This window comes from Gambusia affinis, linkage group LG07 (assembly GCF_019740435.1).
Source record: "Gambusia affinis linkage group LG07, SWU_Gaff_1.0, whole genome shotgun sequence".
NCBI lineage: Eukaryota > Metazoa > Chordata > Actinopteri > Cyprinodontiformes > Poeciliidae > Gambusia > Gambusia affinis.
The window spans coordinates 3,096,809-3,112,084 of NC_057874.1; the positions used below are offsets into that span (position 1 = coordinate 3,096,809).

A 15,276-nucleotide genomic window follows, 5' to 3' on the forward strand; every position below is an offset into this window, starting at 1 on the left:
AGTGTATGTGTAGAAAATCACACATGAACAAGCAATGCAAAGGACACATTTTGCATTACTGTTAAAATCTGTTTTGTGTGGCAGCATTTTGCTACTAGCTTCAATACACAAACACTGATTTGTTACAGACAAAATCCAATTTGTAAGCAGGGTGAAAATACAGTCACTAACTGTTTGGCTGCTAAAGCCAAATTCAAACTGACTCAACTTCATTGTCTTCTTACAGCAGCACTATGTAACTATATATATATATATATATATATATATAAGTTTATGTTTTTACATATTTGTTAAAACTATCACTGTGACAGTATGGCATGAGAGAGACAGAAAAATTGAGCTCCTCCTTCTCTCTATGGACCTCCTGTCACTTGAACAAACACACTGCTCTGTCACAAACAACCAATCAGAGAGAGGAGGAGGGTCTTAGCGCCATCAATCATCCTCATGTACACATCGGCACCTTGGCCAAGGCTTCCCTGGCTGCATCTTCTTTACATATTTGAAACATTTGGAATCACAGAAAAATCCTTCAACATGTGAACCACAAATAGTCGAGGTTCAACTGTACAGTGTGGAGAAATCAGCTACTTTTTTCCAGCATTGATCACTCTCAAGCAATCAGGTGCATTGATAGTTAATCAGTTTTTTCCTGTTATTTTATTGTTCATTCTTTGGGTGAATCTTGCTAAAATAGTAAAAGTAGTAGTGGTAACAGGAGAATTTGCATGTCTGCATGTCTCCATTAATGGTTTTAATCCGGGAACATCAATAATCAGAAAGAGCAGCATCAGTCACAACAATCAGCAGTGTTTCAGTCTTTAGAAATACCTACTAAATATGCTGGTACATTCTGAAAAAGTTAGCCAGAGTTTTTATGCACATCCATCTTGTACAAACCATCAAATAATGCAGTGAAAATCAACATAAACATTAGAGTAGTTTAGAAATTGCGTTTAAAAAAACATTTGCTGTGTTTGTTGGAAGCCTGTAGATGGATACAAATACTCCTTTGACTATATGGCAGCCTGTTGAAATGGGGTCAAATTTGTAATGGCTCTTCTGCTGCCTACAAAATGGCAGCAGAATGACAACCGGCGCAGGAAACACGGTTAAGGAGTTTATTAAAAATGGGGATATGGTGGGAGGTTAGGACCATCAGGAGAGCAGTCAGAAGTGACTGCAAACGATGGTGCTGGTGCTCTGACCCAGAGTGTGAGGACATTAAATGGCCAGAGCAACACAGTGACAATTTTTTGGGGAAAGCCCACTTGCCTGGCGATGTCACAGCGGGCGAGATGAAATCCAACATGGGGAAATCTTTGGTGATCCAGTTTTCACTGTTCCGAAAATGTATAAATCTGACTCTTTGACGAATCCAATCCAGAAAAACAGAGTCATCCGTAATGAGGAAGGCAGTCGGCAGGATAATCGAAAAGAGAGTGGGCTAAAAGTGAGAGTTGGAAACCAGGATCTGAATCAAGAGCCATGAAGGAAGATGAGAAAATCCAATGGAATAAAAGTTTATAAAGAGAAGCTTTTTCGATTTTGACCCAAATGATTATCTTGAAATAATATTTCTTTTAAATATCTTTCTCAATCCATGTATAAGTAGTTTGTTTAGTCAAAATCTAACTACTTGGAAAGTGGTATGTGTCGTATAACTAGTGAACATTACATATTGCCTTGAAAACCTCATAACTGAAAATATGGTAGTGGCATCATCATGCTGTGGCAATGCTTTTCTAAAACAAAGACAAGTAAACTGATCAGCGTTGACAAGTAGAACAGTGGAGATAAAGTCAGGGCAAATAAGGAAGAAAACCTGTTCACAACAGCAACACTATACAGCCAGGTTAACAATCTAACAATTCAGTTTAATACAAATTAATGTTTTACAATGGCCCAGTCAAAGTTCACACCTAAATTTAACTGAAAATCCACTTGAAATTTGCTCCGAACCGATTAAAAACCACATCGTTTTCCCATCAACCGAGACGTTCAGGGCTTTAATATGCCTAAATGTGAAGGAAAAATTCAAGGATTATGAATGTTTCTTCATGTATTTTAGCCTTTTAGTTACTAATCTGTCTTCCAAACAAGCAAAAGTGAAAGATTTAAAACTACAATTAAATAATTTTTTCAGCAAACTTTAACTTTGTTAAAGTTTATGTTAAAGTTTATCTGGGCATATAACGAGGTTCAGAACTGTTGTTCCAGAGCCGTCAGAGCTGAGCTCCTGCAGGTTTGATGGAAAGAGAACAAAACTGCGCATGACTCCCAAACACTTCCAGGAATTCTACGTGTGAGAGAAACGGAAAAGAAAAAACACACATCAGACCTCACAGGTTGTTTGATGAATGGATGTTTTGACAGTGTTTTACTGTCCCTCTTCAACACTTCCACACACACAATTACAGCTCCTGTATAAGGTCACGCTTTCCCATTCTGACAGTTTATAGAGTGAGCACTGAACATGCAGCTGCCCTCTGCTATGGCTGGTCTTAGCATGAGAATATACAACTGCAGAAAGAAAAATACATAGGTCTGCTGATCAATGCATCACACTTTAAATTATCGCATTAAAAAATGTTGACAAAAAGAGCAAAATAAAAAAAAAACCTACCTCAATTTCACAGAATGTTTTTTATGGCTTTACTGGAAAGAGTTATTACGCTAAAGAGGAGAAGAAAACACATCCGCTGAATGAATTCTGACATGGTGAACATCACCGCTAATGACTGATAACTGCATAGTTTCTGTGAAAGAATTTGGTTTCTTTGGAATTAAACCTAGGATGCTTGAAAAAGCTGCTTTGGAAAATGATTGATCTGTTTAACAACACTTGAGAAATAATAATAAAAAAACCTTAACATTTTATATCAGTGCAACTGTAGGTTGAACATAAAAAGTTGTATTCCTCCCTGTGGGTTGTTGATCAATTTCCATTAAACAATACAAAAAATGTCATGGAAGAAAATTACCAGGAATATTTCTGTTAGTTGGACGAACATTTCCATCATTTCTAAAACAGATTTTTACCACGACATGAGAGTTTGACACTTTATTTCTGTTAAACGTAAAACTGACATCTTCTATATGTCAGTTATTTATTTACAGTATATATGTAGATTTATTGTAGAAATGTACACAGTTAACCTTATGGCTGGATCTCAGATAATAGAGTGCAGATGGATGATGATTTAGCTTCTCTTAGATTTAATAGACTTGCTATATTTATTTTTTTATGTTAAAACTGCTGCTCAATATGCACATGTCAAATCTTGGCTCACTGGGAAATCACTTTTTGTCCTTCTTGAACAACATAGAATTGGATCACTGAAGTTTCTTGAATCCAGCTGTAGCAAATGTATTTTTGAAAGTAATTCCAGGAAAATAGGAACATTTTCAAGTTGCACTTATTGCTGAGTTAAAGTGTGTGTGCTGAGGGTTAGGTCTTTATTAGCACCCTGACCTCTCCCGTATGCCGGTCTCATTTAGATGACATCATGACAGATCACGTCCTCCACTCAAGGGGCCTCTTTCTGTCCAATTTATTCAGGCAATGGTTAGGATGCTCCTGTGCTGTCCCTGGAGCATCTTTCTCTGTTTTTATCTCTCTCTCTCTACAACACACACTCACACTCACACTCACACACCCATTCACAGAACCTGTCAAACAGGGGCAGGAAGACTTCATTATCCTCCAGTCCGATCTGTGTTGGCCCTGACAGGTTCATCCACCGGACACCCAACAATCGATACCGCTGACAGTACAGCGTTTGTGTGTGTGGGTGTGCGTTTAGAGTTGGCTGGGAAAACCATAATGATGAACCAAATGATGTCAAAAGCACAAAGCATTTTGTCATGACTTTCTCCACATCCCTGTAACCTCATCTGTCTCTCTCTTGAACACACTCATAAAGTTAAAGCTGGTTTCGAGGGAACAGACTCTTCCTGAACCCACAGAGACAAACGCCTGCAGAGTTTCCAAAGCTGCCTGGATATTTCTTTCAGGAAATATCTTGTTTTAGAAGAAGATAACTTTATTGCGCTGGGTAGGTGTGTTGGGTTGCCATGACAGCCTGAGGTGCTCGTGTGTTCAGTTACTTACTTCACCTTACTATGAACCAGAGTGTTTGTTTCTGTGGCGAGTCTTCATATTAAAGATCAGCTGAAAGTTGCGCTTCAGTGAGGCATGAGTGTGCTCAAATAGTCAGATAAAAAGGACAATTAATCACAAAATGAGAAGTTTGTCTTTCATTTTAGAGTCAGAATCAGTTTCAATTGCATAGATTGTGTGCATTAGTAAGGAATTTAACACTAAAATAAAGGACAAAGCAAACAGTACAGTATGTACACACACATATATAAAGGGTTATATACAACCAGACGTTTACATTCACTGACTAAAAATATATTCTCTCTGTCTCAAGTTACGTCAGACCAGACTTTTCTTGTTTTAGGTTGGCTAGGATTAATTGCCATCTGTCGGAAAGGAATGATGATAAAACTTTATTTATTGTCAAACAGCTGTTTTCAATTTGTAATCATAACAGAAACTCCCCAAATGACCCTGATCACAAGTTTCCAGAGCTCAGTTCTTCATACCGTGTATTGCCCATCAGTGACAGCTTGGAGTTTTTGTTGTGGTTGTGGTTGTGGCTCTGTATTTTCTCTGATGGTAAAGCTGCCCGGTCGCCTTGGCAAAAAGCCTCCAGCTCCTGTAAGCTCTTGGACTGTGCAGCAGGAGCTGCACTTTTGAGCTCTCCCCAGAGTGGCTCTCTGATGCTGAGGTCAGGAGACTGAGATGGCCTCTCCAGAACCTTCACTTTGTTCTGCTGTGGCCAATGACAGGTCGACTCGGCCTTGTGTTTTGGATCGTTGTCATGTTGGAACGTCCAAGTACGTCCCGTGTGCAGCTTCCAGGCTGACGAGTGCAAATTTTCCTTCAGTATTTTCTGATAAGGTGCTGCATTCATCCCTGTATCTTTGTAGCTTACACATTCCCAGAGCATCAGTGATCCACCGCCGTGTTTCACAATAGGAATGGTGTATATGTCATCAGAGAGGCCTTGTCGGATCCTCTCCAAATGGGATGTTTGTGGTTGTGGCCAAAAATTTCATTTTGGACCAGAAACTCGGGTCAGAACCAGAATCAGAGTGACTCAGTACAGATGGGGAGAAGAGAGCAGGAGGGAGAAAACTTATCAGGACTACAACCAGAGAAAAGGCAAAAAGACAATCTGAATGAATTCAGAGCAGGTGTTTCTCTGAGGACAGGTGAGAGCAATGAGTTAATCAACAGGCGGGGGAGGGGCAGGAAGCACCAGGGCAGCGTGGGACATGACAGAGACCAGAGAAATCATGACCACAGGACAATGTTTCTGTTTTGTTTGACCTAAAACTAATCAAATGACACAAAGCAGATTTTATTCTTCTTTTTCACATTACAACTAATTTGTTAAATTGTTTAGAACTGCATCACAATAACACACTAACGCCGATAAGCCCCTGTTATCCCCGTGCTGAACCACATGTCAACATAAAACTCATTTTTCTCTAGAATTCTTTGGAGTTAATCGGCTCGATAATGAGCTGAGCTCTGTGAAGCTTTTGAATTAGAGATCTGCCTCTTTTTTTCCTCAAACAGTTTGCGAGCCTTTCTACTGCGTTCAGCAGCCCCATCCTCCAGATCTGATTACACACTTCCACAACAAACCCTCAGCTAGTCTTTGAACTATTTCTGCTGCCCTCTCGATGACCGTCCAGCACAGCATAATTGGCTTTACAAGCTCCCACGAGAGAGCAGCATGGGGCAACACCTCACAGCTACTGTGGGCTGATGGTGGTGCAAACAGCTCATCTGTGAAAATATATACTTTGAAAAAAAAAAAGAAGAAAAAAAAAAAAAAAGAACATGGAAAAGGATGCATTCTAGATTATTGCTGGGTCCAAACTCCCTGGGAGTTGCAGAGGAGTTTCTGTGAGTGAATTTAGGATGTTAGACAGACGGTGTGTTGTCATTGTGGTCCAATGCCAGAACTTTTCAAAGGAAGACAATTAAACTGTAGAAACGTCAATCAGAACCATTCAGTATAAGTAGAGTGCAGTTTTTATAACCGCTTTATTTTTCACTTATGAATGAAACTGATCTTGAAGTGTTGCATGAACCTTTGCGGCCTTTAATTTGTTAGTTATTTCCATCTACAGTTGAAGTGTGTTTTGGTTTTAATCGACCCCTAAAAGTGTTATTAACCCACTCTGGTCTTCAAAGATCGTATAGGCCCACATGACCTGCTTGTCACTACAGAAATCAATTCCTGATGTCTGAAAACATTCTTGTTTGTGTCCCCAAGTCTTCTATTCAGAAGCAAACCAAGGAGAAAATTTGCCAAAGAGTTACATCTGTCACATATGGCGAGCTCGAAAGCACAGCCTTGAGAAACGGCGACTGTCAAAGAAAAAGATTCTGTTTGCTTCTAGGAGACTGAGCTTGTGACAAGCTGTGGAAAAATGGATTTCACTTACTGCATTATCATGTCATGTGTCACTTGTGCACAAGGAATGGTTTGAGCTTTCACCAATCTCTTGACCTTGGAATCTCTGAGGAAAATGGTTGTGAAAATGTTTGAGGTGACTGTGTTGACAACAGTCAGCTACAACCTTTCAGACGTCTGTCACTCCAGATCATTTAAGCCCTCACTCTTTGCCAGTATACATTTTATTATTTCCGCCCGCTTCCTCAAATTAATTCAATGCTAAACCAAAGCTAACCTCTTAAGCCATTACCTGGCAGGACTTCTCCAGGTATTACAATCAAGTCCCCAGTCTTGGTGCTGGGCCAGCTGTCCTAATGTTTCAGATGTGTCCCTCTTTCAGAGAGGACCGATGACCCCTGGTAATTGTTCACCTCATCCAACAGGGTGCCACTTTATTTGACGGTTTGTCAATAAGACTGTCATGACACCGTCATAAACATGACACACCTGTCCTGGACATGAGTAAGTCTTCATAAAGCTTCATTCGGTAAATCATGACACTTTTAAACTTTAAGCTATAAAAATTATGTAGCTTTATCTTATTAAAGCGAAAGTTTAATCAGTAATACTTTTATAACAAATTTATGTCAGCTCATAATTTCTTGGTTAATATCAATAGACGTTTGGATAAGTTAGGGACAGAAACGGGCCACTTCAAATCCCCAGGGTCAATCTGCTGCATGTTTTAGAGGTTTTCCTGCTTAAACACACCTGACTTAAAGAAGTGCCTAATTGGCCAGCTCCTTCAATTTATTTTTCAATTCATTAAACTTAATCAGATGTTACAGGAACATAGTTACTATAACGATGGACATTTCAAGTAGAGCTGTAATGATTCATTGAATGATTCAAGTACCTGGATTATTAAAAATCCTCGAGACAAATGATCTGCCTCGAAGCTTCATTAAATGATTTTTTACTGTTAAATCTGTTGTGTTTCAGCCCGATAATTATTTGTGTTGCGCAACGCTTTAACTTCTGCTAATGAATAGTTGATGACTGCTAAGTGTTATTAGCATACCAAAATGTCCTCTTTTCTCCGGACATGGCCACTTTTCACATTCTGTCCGGAGCATCCACTGAACGTGATTGATTAAAATGTCCAGGTTTTCATTGTTTTTCAAGGACTAACAAGCTTCCTTAAATTGATTTTTGTTCTTCAGAGCTGCTGCCTGGCGGCTGGTTTGGAGCGAACCGCAGGGGTTTTCTGGACGTTTGTTCCAGGTTAGAGCAGCATAAAAACTGAATGCTGCTTTTCCATGTTCGGTTCTGGTTCTGAGAAGTAGATTAGAACCAGAAGACCTGAGCAGTCTGGCAGGTTAAAACAGTGACAACAAGTCTATAATATATTTTGGTACTTGTATGGTCTCACTGTTGACAATGGAAATCATAGCAGAAACCAAGCAATGAAGGCAAATATTTGTAGACTTTGAGAATAGATAGCGGTAAAGAATGAACCTGAGGGGAAAGACATTAAAAAAATAATAATTTTGTTACTCTGTTGACAGGTGAGGCTACCACTGATCTGCCTGCAAGAAAATGAATCTCAGCAAACAGCAGACATATACAATCAAAGTCTCTATGTCAATCAACATAGTGCCTTGATCAGGTAGCGCACATCTCTAAATCTCTCAGACTGGTTGCTGGGAGACTGGAGGAAATGGCTTTCAGGCAACAGTCAAAATAAAGGAAAAGGAGGAAGAGAAGAGTGATAGCAAAATATCACTGAATCTAATTATGCAGTAGTGCAACTCCTAGAAAACAGCTTAGAAACCTTATTGAAATGACAAAAAAAGACAGTTTGATTTTTGTTCAAATGATTCTTTCTTAATGCTCTTGTTCAGGTATGAAACAGAATGTTGTGCCAAGTGAAGCTTTTTGCACCCGATGGGATGCTTAGCGACGTGTGGAACCTGAAATATGAGCTGATTTAAATCCTGGGTGTGTTAGTTTCCCCACAGTGAGGCTGAGACTGATGGTGGAGGAGCAGAAACCAAATGAACATTAAACCTTTTAAGCTTCAGTGTCTGATATAATTTAACTAAAAAAAAAAAAACAATGTAACACATTTAAAAATATTCAGAACTCTTATTTCATACGTCTGCACACACTTTTACTAATACTTTGCTACAGCATCTTTTGATAAATTTTTAGCATTTAGTGTTCTTGGTAGGAGTCTGTAGGAATAACATATCTTGACTTTGCCTGCTGACTTTGCCCAGTTTGTGACGAATGTTTCACTGACCTGTGAGACGCTACTCAGATTTTGTTCTTGGTTCAGCTAGGCTATTGTAAAATTAATATTTTCTAAAGGCAAGTTTGCTAAAAAAAAAAAAAAAGGTGCATATATATATATATATATATATATATATATATATATATATATATATATATATATATATATATATATATATATATATATATATATATATATATATATATATATATATATATATATATATATATATAAGAATAATGTATATTCTTCTTTTGCTTTCTGGGATTCACTTTAATGTTTTGGATCAGAACTGACTCGTATTTGAAAATATTCCTACATTCATTCACCTTGACCGAAAAAAGAAAAGTGTTCTCCTGACTGGAACCTTTGAACAAGATTATTTTGATATTTTGCTACTTTGATACTTTGGATTTGTCAGGAATATCCAACTACAGAAGCTGAACTTTTGTTCAGGTTTATCAAGTACACTAAACTTAATATTAGGTTTGCAATCAAGACAACTGTATCTTAATTAAAATTATTGCTGTTTTTTTATACTCTCTGCTCTCCTCTGTGCAGATTTGTTGGTTTATCATTTGTATTGCATCACATTAAAAATGCTGAATCAAAAAACAGAAACATAAACCTGGTAATTTAACAATAATTTATACTTTTTTTTTTTTCCCCCCCACCAGGGGGTCCTTTTTGTGGGCTCTAGTGTCCCTTTTTTCATAGTAGGCTGACAGGAAAGGGGGAAGGAGAGGGGGGAAGACATGCGGCAAATGTTGTCGGGTCCAGGAATCGAACCCGCGACGGCCGCGTCGAGGACTGAGGGCCTTCAAACGCGCTAACCACTACGCCACCAGAGCACGCCCCACAATAATTTATACTTTTTTGAGACTTCCTGTATATTTGCAGGAATATTTAACTTTTCTTCATCAGAGATGCACTTTTATTTTAATATGTGTTCAGTGGACATATTAGTTCAGGGTGATACGACTGATTTCATGTTGGTGAAAGTGATGTGTCCAGGAGCAAATTATGTTTCCAAACAAAGAAATTACTGAAGCAAATGTTCTTAATTCAACATAATTTTTTTTTCTTTTCTTTTTTTTTTTTTTTTACAAGTTGATCTTTCTTAATATGCATGTTGAAAAGCCCTGACTGAGACCCGTTAAAGGGGCTGATTTTGTGTGGCTTGCTAATTTAACTGAGCGTTAGATCAAACATGGTTCTATTTCCAGTATATCAAAACAATTTTAATCAGTTTGGCTTCAATCAAAATCACTTTGACAACGAATCCTCTTTCTTCTAACTTATTCAATTATCCAGAAATTCCCTTGAATTTTCACTGCCTCCAATTACAGCCTTTGATTATTATTTTTTGTTTACAGCCTTTGACTATTTGTTGTTATTGTTTCGTCCTGCTTTGTGGTCCCAGCATTCCTGGCGGGGGTCAGAACCATTCCGCTCACTGTAATATTTTCGTTTTTCCATCCCGTGCTGACACTCTGTCCTGTAAAAGAAAAGCATCTTTGAATAGATAGCAATTACACCATCTCATCCACTGATCCCAGACCAGTGCAATTAACACTTCCATTCCGGAAAGGTTATCGCTGTCAAAGAGCCCAGACAGACATGGTCGTACACACACACACACACACACACACAAAGTTATTAAGTCTTTCCTGGTTGTGTAGCTGATAATGTAAGAGCCAGAAAGGTGTTTGCCAGGTCCTGATATTTCCACAGAGTTAATATGCAGACCTGTTACTTTACATAACGTGCAGCATCAAGCCTGGAAATGCCACCTACAAACGTACCTGGACAAACACACGTGCATGCATTACCCCCACAACCATTTTGCCTCACCTTTAGTTACTTTCTCTTCGTCCTCCTCTCCGTTTTCTGTCCCTGTTCTCCCTCTGCCTGTAAGCGCCGAAGAAGCTCCCATCACATTCACTAATCTGAAATTAGATCTTTCAAAGAAGACACCGTTCATCAGCTTTGTCTCCCTCTTTGATGCCTCTCTTGGTAAAGAAAAAAAAAAGGAAACAAAAATACGTGTCTGTTGCTTCTGCATGATTAGAGTAAGACAAGGGCAAAGAAAAAACAGTGAGGGAGGTAGAAGAAGGCGCAATGCAGTGTGATGTCATGGACGCCAGCTTAACCAATTGGCCTCCGTGATGCAGGAATTAGACCAGAGCAGCAAACTCTGAGATGGTTTTTCTGTTTTTCTCCAGAACCTTGAAATGCTTCCCATGGAGCCACAACTCAGCTTTATGGTCTTACTGAGAAAAAGAGCTTGTTGCCCAAACTCTGGTTATCCACGGCCTCCATCCTCTCCTCAGTGCAGCTTAGTTACCTTTCCTCCTTTTCAGAAAACCACCAGCTCTGATGTCACCAGCGCCATGCTTCATGGTTGGGATGGTGTCCTGGGGTTTGAACTCGTCCTTCCTCTTCTTCTGTGGTCAACACTGATGGCATAGTTACTTTGAAAAAGTAACTTTAATCAGATCACTGATTACTCCTTAAAAAAGTAACTTAGATTACTGATTACGTGATCTGGAAATATTTGATATACATCCCAATTTTTTAACAACTGAAGATATTGCAATTACTAGATTGTGCTGCAAAATTGTCTTTGTAGCTGGGAAATACAATGTACTGCCCCATTAAAGACATTTATAACTCAAAATTTCTGACATTGATGAATTTTTTTCAACTTCATGTCGTGTATGAGTTGTTTTGTTCCTCCTCTACCACATTAGATTTTTCCTGATGAGAAATTAGAAAAGAAAAATGTTATCAAGTCGACAGGAAAACATACATTCAGTTCGGTCTGTTGTGCGTTGAACACATTTCTTTAGCCGTTTGTTTCTAGGGATCAAGGATACAGGGATGTTCTGTATTGTTTAGCGCTGGACAACTCCGGTTCGGCCATCAACAAAGTTAAAGTAAATGATGCAAGAAAGCTGAAAAACCGGTTGTGAGCACACTGATGGTAAGACAGTATAATGAGGGAGATAGGAAGGTTATACACTCCACTAATTAGCCAGGGTCTTCACAAGTTCAAGGACAGTTTCAATTTAGCTGATAAAGATGAGAGGATGAGGGGAGAGTAAAAGCTGAAATGAGTCCTGCACCTTAATTATCCCTGTGGTCTTTGGCTCGTAGTGCCTGAGAGGCTGTGTGAGTGTCTCGGCCCAGCCTGCTGGGGGCCAGGAGGTTTGGGGTTAGAGAGGGTGGAGGGTTTCTGTGGAGAATCCCAAGCGTCTCATCCAGGCTGAGTTCAGCAGGGATCATCCCACAGCTTCCAGGAGTCTAGGATTTCCCTTTCAATTACTCCACCTTCCTTACAAGGCTGCTCAAACCCAAGAGAGTCATCTGTAACACCAGGGTTAAACAAGCAGAGATGTCCTCCATCATGCCTGCACTTCTACATGCCCCAGTGAATAAGGCAGAGAAAATCAACAGAGCTACGTAGAGCCAGAATTAAAGGTTTCTTTTCTACACCCGAAGGGACAGTCCCCAGACATGTTTGCCGTAGGGTACAGTTGTTGGAATAACCCCCAGCAATTATAATTTTACCATTAATAACCTTAAAATGGAGGGAAATCCTCCGACCTCATGAGAGAGATGTAAGTTCTTGGTACACTACCAAACATTCATGTAGGGTGTTTTCACACCCAGTCATCCAAAGTTGGGCACAAAAATTACATAAAATTTGTTACATTTTCAGCTGGTGTGGTTCTCTTTTGGCACTGTGTCAAATCAACCAAAACTTTTAAAATTACATGTTCCCTTCCTCGCCTGTGGTGGCGCTGCACCAAGAACCACTGAAGGAAAAAAAAAACACAAAAACCTCCAAAGAAGACACTGAGCACAACTTCCTTCTTCACGAAATGTAAACAGAAATGGAGTTGTGTAAGATTTTTAGTGGTTGTAAAATCTAAGACCCGTGTGTTTGTTTTGGTTGTATTTACCCATAATGCCCTGTGTTACACTCCACTTTCTTTTTTTCACAATCAAACCACGCCAGAGTTCTCTTCAATCGAACCTAGACCTATGTTTGTAGGCAGACCAGAGTTCACTATTTTGGTTTGCAACAAAGTTCAATTGATCCTTCAAACCAACCAGAGTTTCTAGACAAACTGGAGTTTGATTAAAGCGGACTAAACCCTTAGATCATCTGTGCCGAGAGAGAACTAAAACATGCAGGATGCCGGCCCTCCAGGACCCAATTTGGGGACCCCTGCCTTAGATGGAAGCTACCCGAATCGCATCGCCCTTTCCCTTGAGTGAAACCCATAGTGATGATTTGCACAAAATCTAAGAGCATTTCTTACAGTAATAAGAAATCTACTTGTAAATATCACACATTAACTGCAGCCAGACAGCATGGTTAAACATTTCTATTGTTTGTGAGCTTTGGATTAACACAACAATTTATAGCAAAGCTGGTGACTGTTTTTTTATTTCCAATCATATTTCATAAAATCCAACTGTACGTCTAAATCTGCAACAATAAATGAATTATATGCTATACTTTTACGCTAAAAATGATCTGCCTCTTACCCTGACATAAAGACGATCCAGGCTTATGATTCCTTGCGGTTTCTTGTTCAATATTTCCGATGTGGTGTGACATACATATTACCACAGTGATACAGTGGGATAATTGAATTAGCGCTCACCAGAAGCATTCGGTACACAATAGAAATCTAATCACCTACACGAGGGCCATCTAATTAAAGGGAAATGTGTCCTGCTGGAATAGCATTAAGTGAATTTCAACACTTATAAAATGTAGAACAAACGACTGCATGTCCTCAGTCTCGTTTTCCAAAGCTCCAACCAGGAATTCAACTGCATATTTTAAAAAGCTCATTTTTTATTGAGGCTGCTATCCTGGAACCGTAGGGGAAAAAAACCATCTGAACAATGCATGAGAATCATTGCAGGGAAATATGAATCTCTGTTGCCTGATTTGTTGCATGATGTGAATCGTACAAACCGTGATTAACCAGCGGTCATGTTGTTTTCTCCTTCCTCTTTGTTTTTGCAGTGGGATGCCATTAACGAGATGGACGAGTATTTTACCCCGATTCACACATACCAGGTGTGTCCTGCACGGCGCTCACAGCTTGTTTGGGTTGGGAATAATATCCGATACATTTCTTCACAACTTCAACATCGTCACCTTTCTTAAACAATGGCCTAAGTCATTATTTTTGCCAAAAGTGATGGTTTTGCAAAAACCTTTTTTTTTTTTTGTCAAAAAAAATGACTTAAGCCATTATTTTAGGACGGTGACGATAAGTTGATAAGAGCAGCAATCTGCTCGGTCAAGATTGCTATATATTTTATTTTATCTAAAAAAAAAAATATATATATATATATATATATATATATATATATATATATTACAAAATAAAATGTTGTCCTCTGCATTAGGTGTGTAACGTGATGAGCCCCAGTCAGAACAACTGGCTGAGGTCTGGCTGGATCCCTCGAGAAGGAGCCAGGAGGATCTACATCGAGGTCAAGTTCACCCTGAGAGACTGCAACAGCATGCCTGGAGTTCTGGGTACCTGCAAGGTAACAAACTCTGTCAACCAATCCAGCGGCTAGAAAATCAAACTAAGTTCTCACTAGGATCTGATGTTGATTTTAAAAATGTACTATTTTGGAAGGGCTTGAGATGCAACATCTGGCACTGCTGGAGTAGGCTTTAGCTCCCTTGTCACTTCCAACAGGCTAAACTGTGTAAATAAAACACAAGAAATGTAGGAAGAAAGTTAGTAACTTCAATAAACAATATGATTTTTCCATATTTGTTCAAACTGTCACCATGTTGCGACAATATACTCTGAGCTCCTCTGCCCTGTGGTCCTGCTGCCATCTGCAGAAATTTACCGCTCCTGGTCAGAAACAACCAATCAGAGACAGGAGGAGGGTCTTAACGCTGTCAATCAATTTCAGGTACATGCTTCTCAGACCTTACCCCTTTGCTCTTTGCTGCACTACAGCTAGTTCTTGACACCAAAGTCTGCCATGAATGTTAATGCTAGTAGTTAGCATGGCCAATGACAGCAGAGAATCAGTTTTCTTTTAACAGTAATTTGTTTCTCCACCATTAGCACATTGAGCAGCGTGAGCACAGGCATGATTATCTGAACTAAGACCCTCCTCCTGGCTCTGATTGGTTGTTTGACTGTATTTCTGCAGATGGCTGTAGGAGCACTGAGGAGCTCAATTTTCTTTTCACAGATTACATGTCTCTTGCTGTCATGATGTAGTAACAGATTCAATAGACATAGAAAAAAACATGTTGATAAATACAAACTGCATGATTTAAATGCTGCAGCTGTAAATAGTCCAAATTAATTCTGTCGAGCAGGCGCAGTTGGTAGAGCTGTTGCCTTGCAGCAAGAAGGTCCAGGGTTTGATTCCTGGCTCGGGGTCTTGCATGTTCTCCCTGTGCATTGTGGGTTCTCTCCAGGTACTCTGGCT

General features: G+C 39.4%; 1 protein-coding gene across 7 annotated transcripts in view; it reads left to right on the forward strand.

The window, feature by feature from the left end:
• epha8 (eph receptor A8) overlaps positions 1 to 15,276 on the forward strand; it is a 124,375-nt gene that overhangs the window by 45,832 nt on the left and 63,267 nt on the right. For all 7 annotated transcript variants that reach the window (XR_006371009.1, XR_006371010.1, XM_044121415.1 and 4 more), the window contains exons 3-4: positions 13,829 to 13,882; positions 14,218 to 14,361. Coding sequence is in view for 5 of the 7 variants with exons in the window: in XM_044121415.1 (XP_043977350.1) it covers positions 13,829 to 13,882; positions 14,218 to 14,361 (198 nt within the window). In the remaining 2 variants the exon portion in view is untranslated. The remainder of the gene's footprint in view (positions 1 to 13,828; positions 13,883 to 14,217; positions 14,362 to 15,276) is intronic.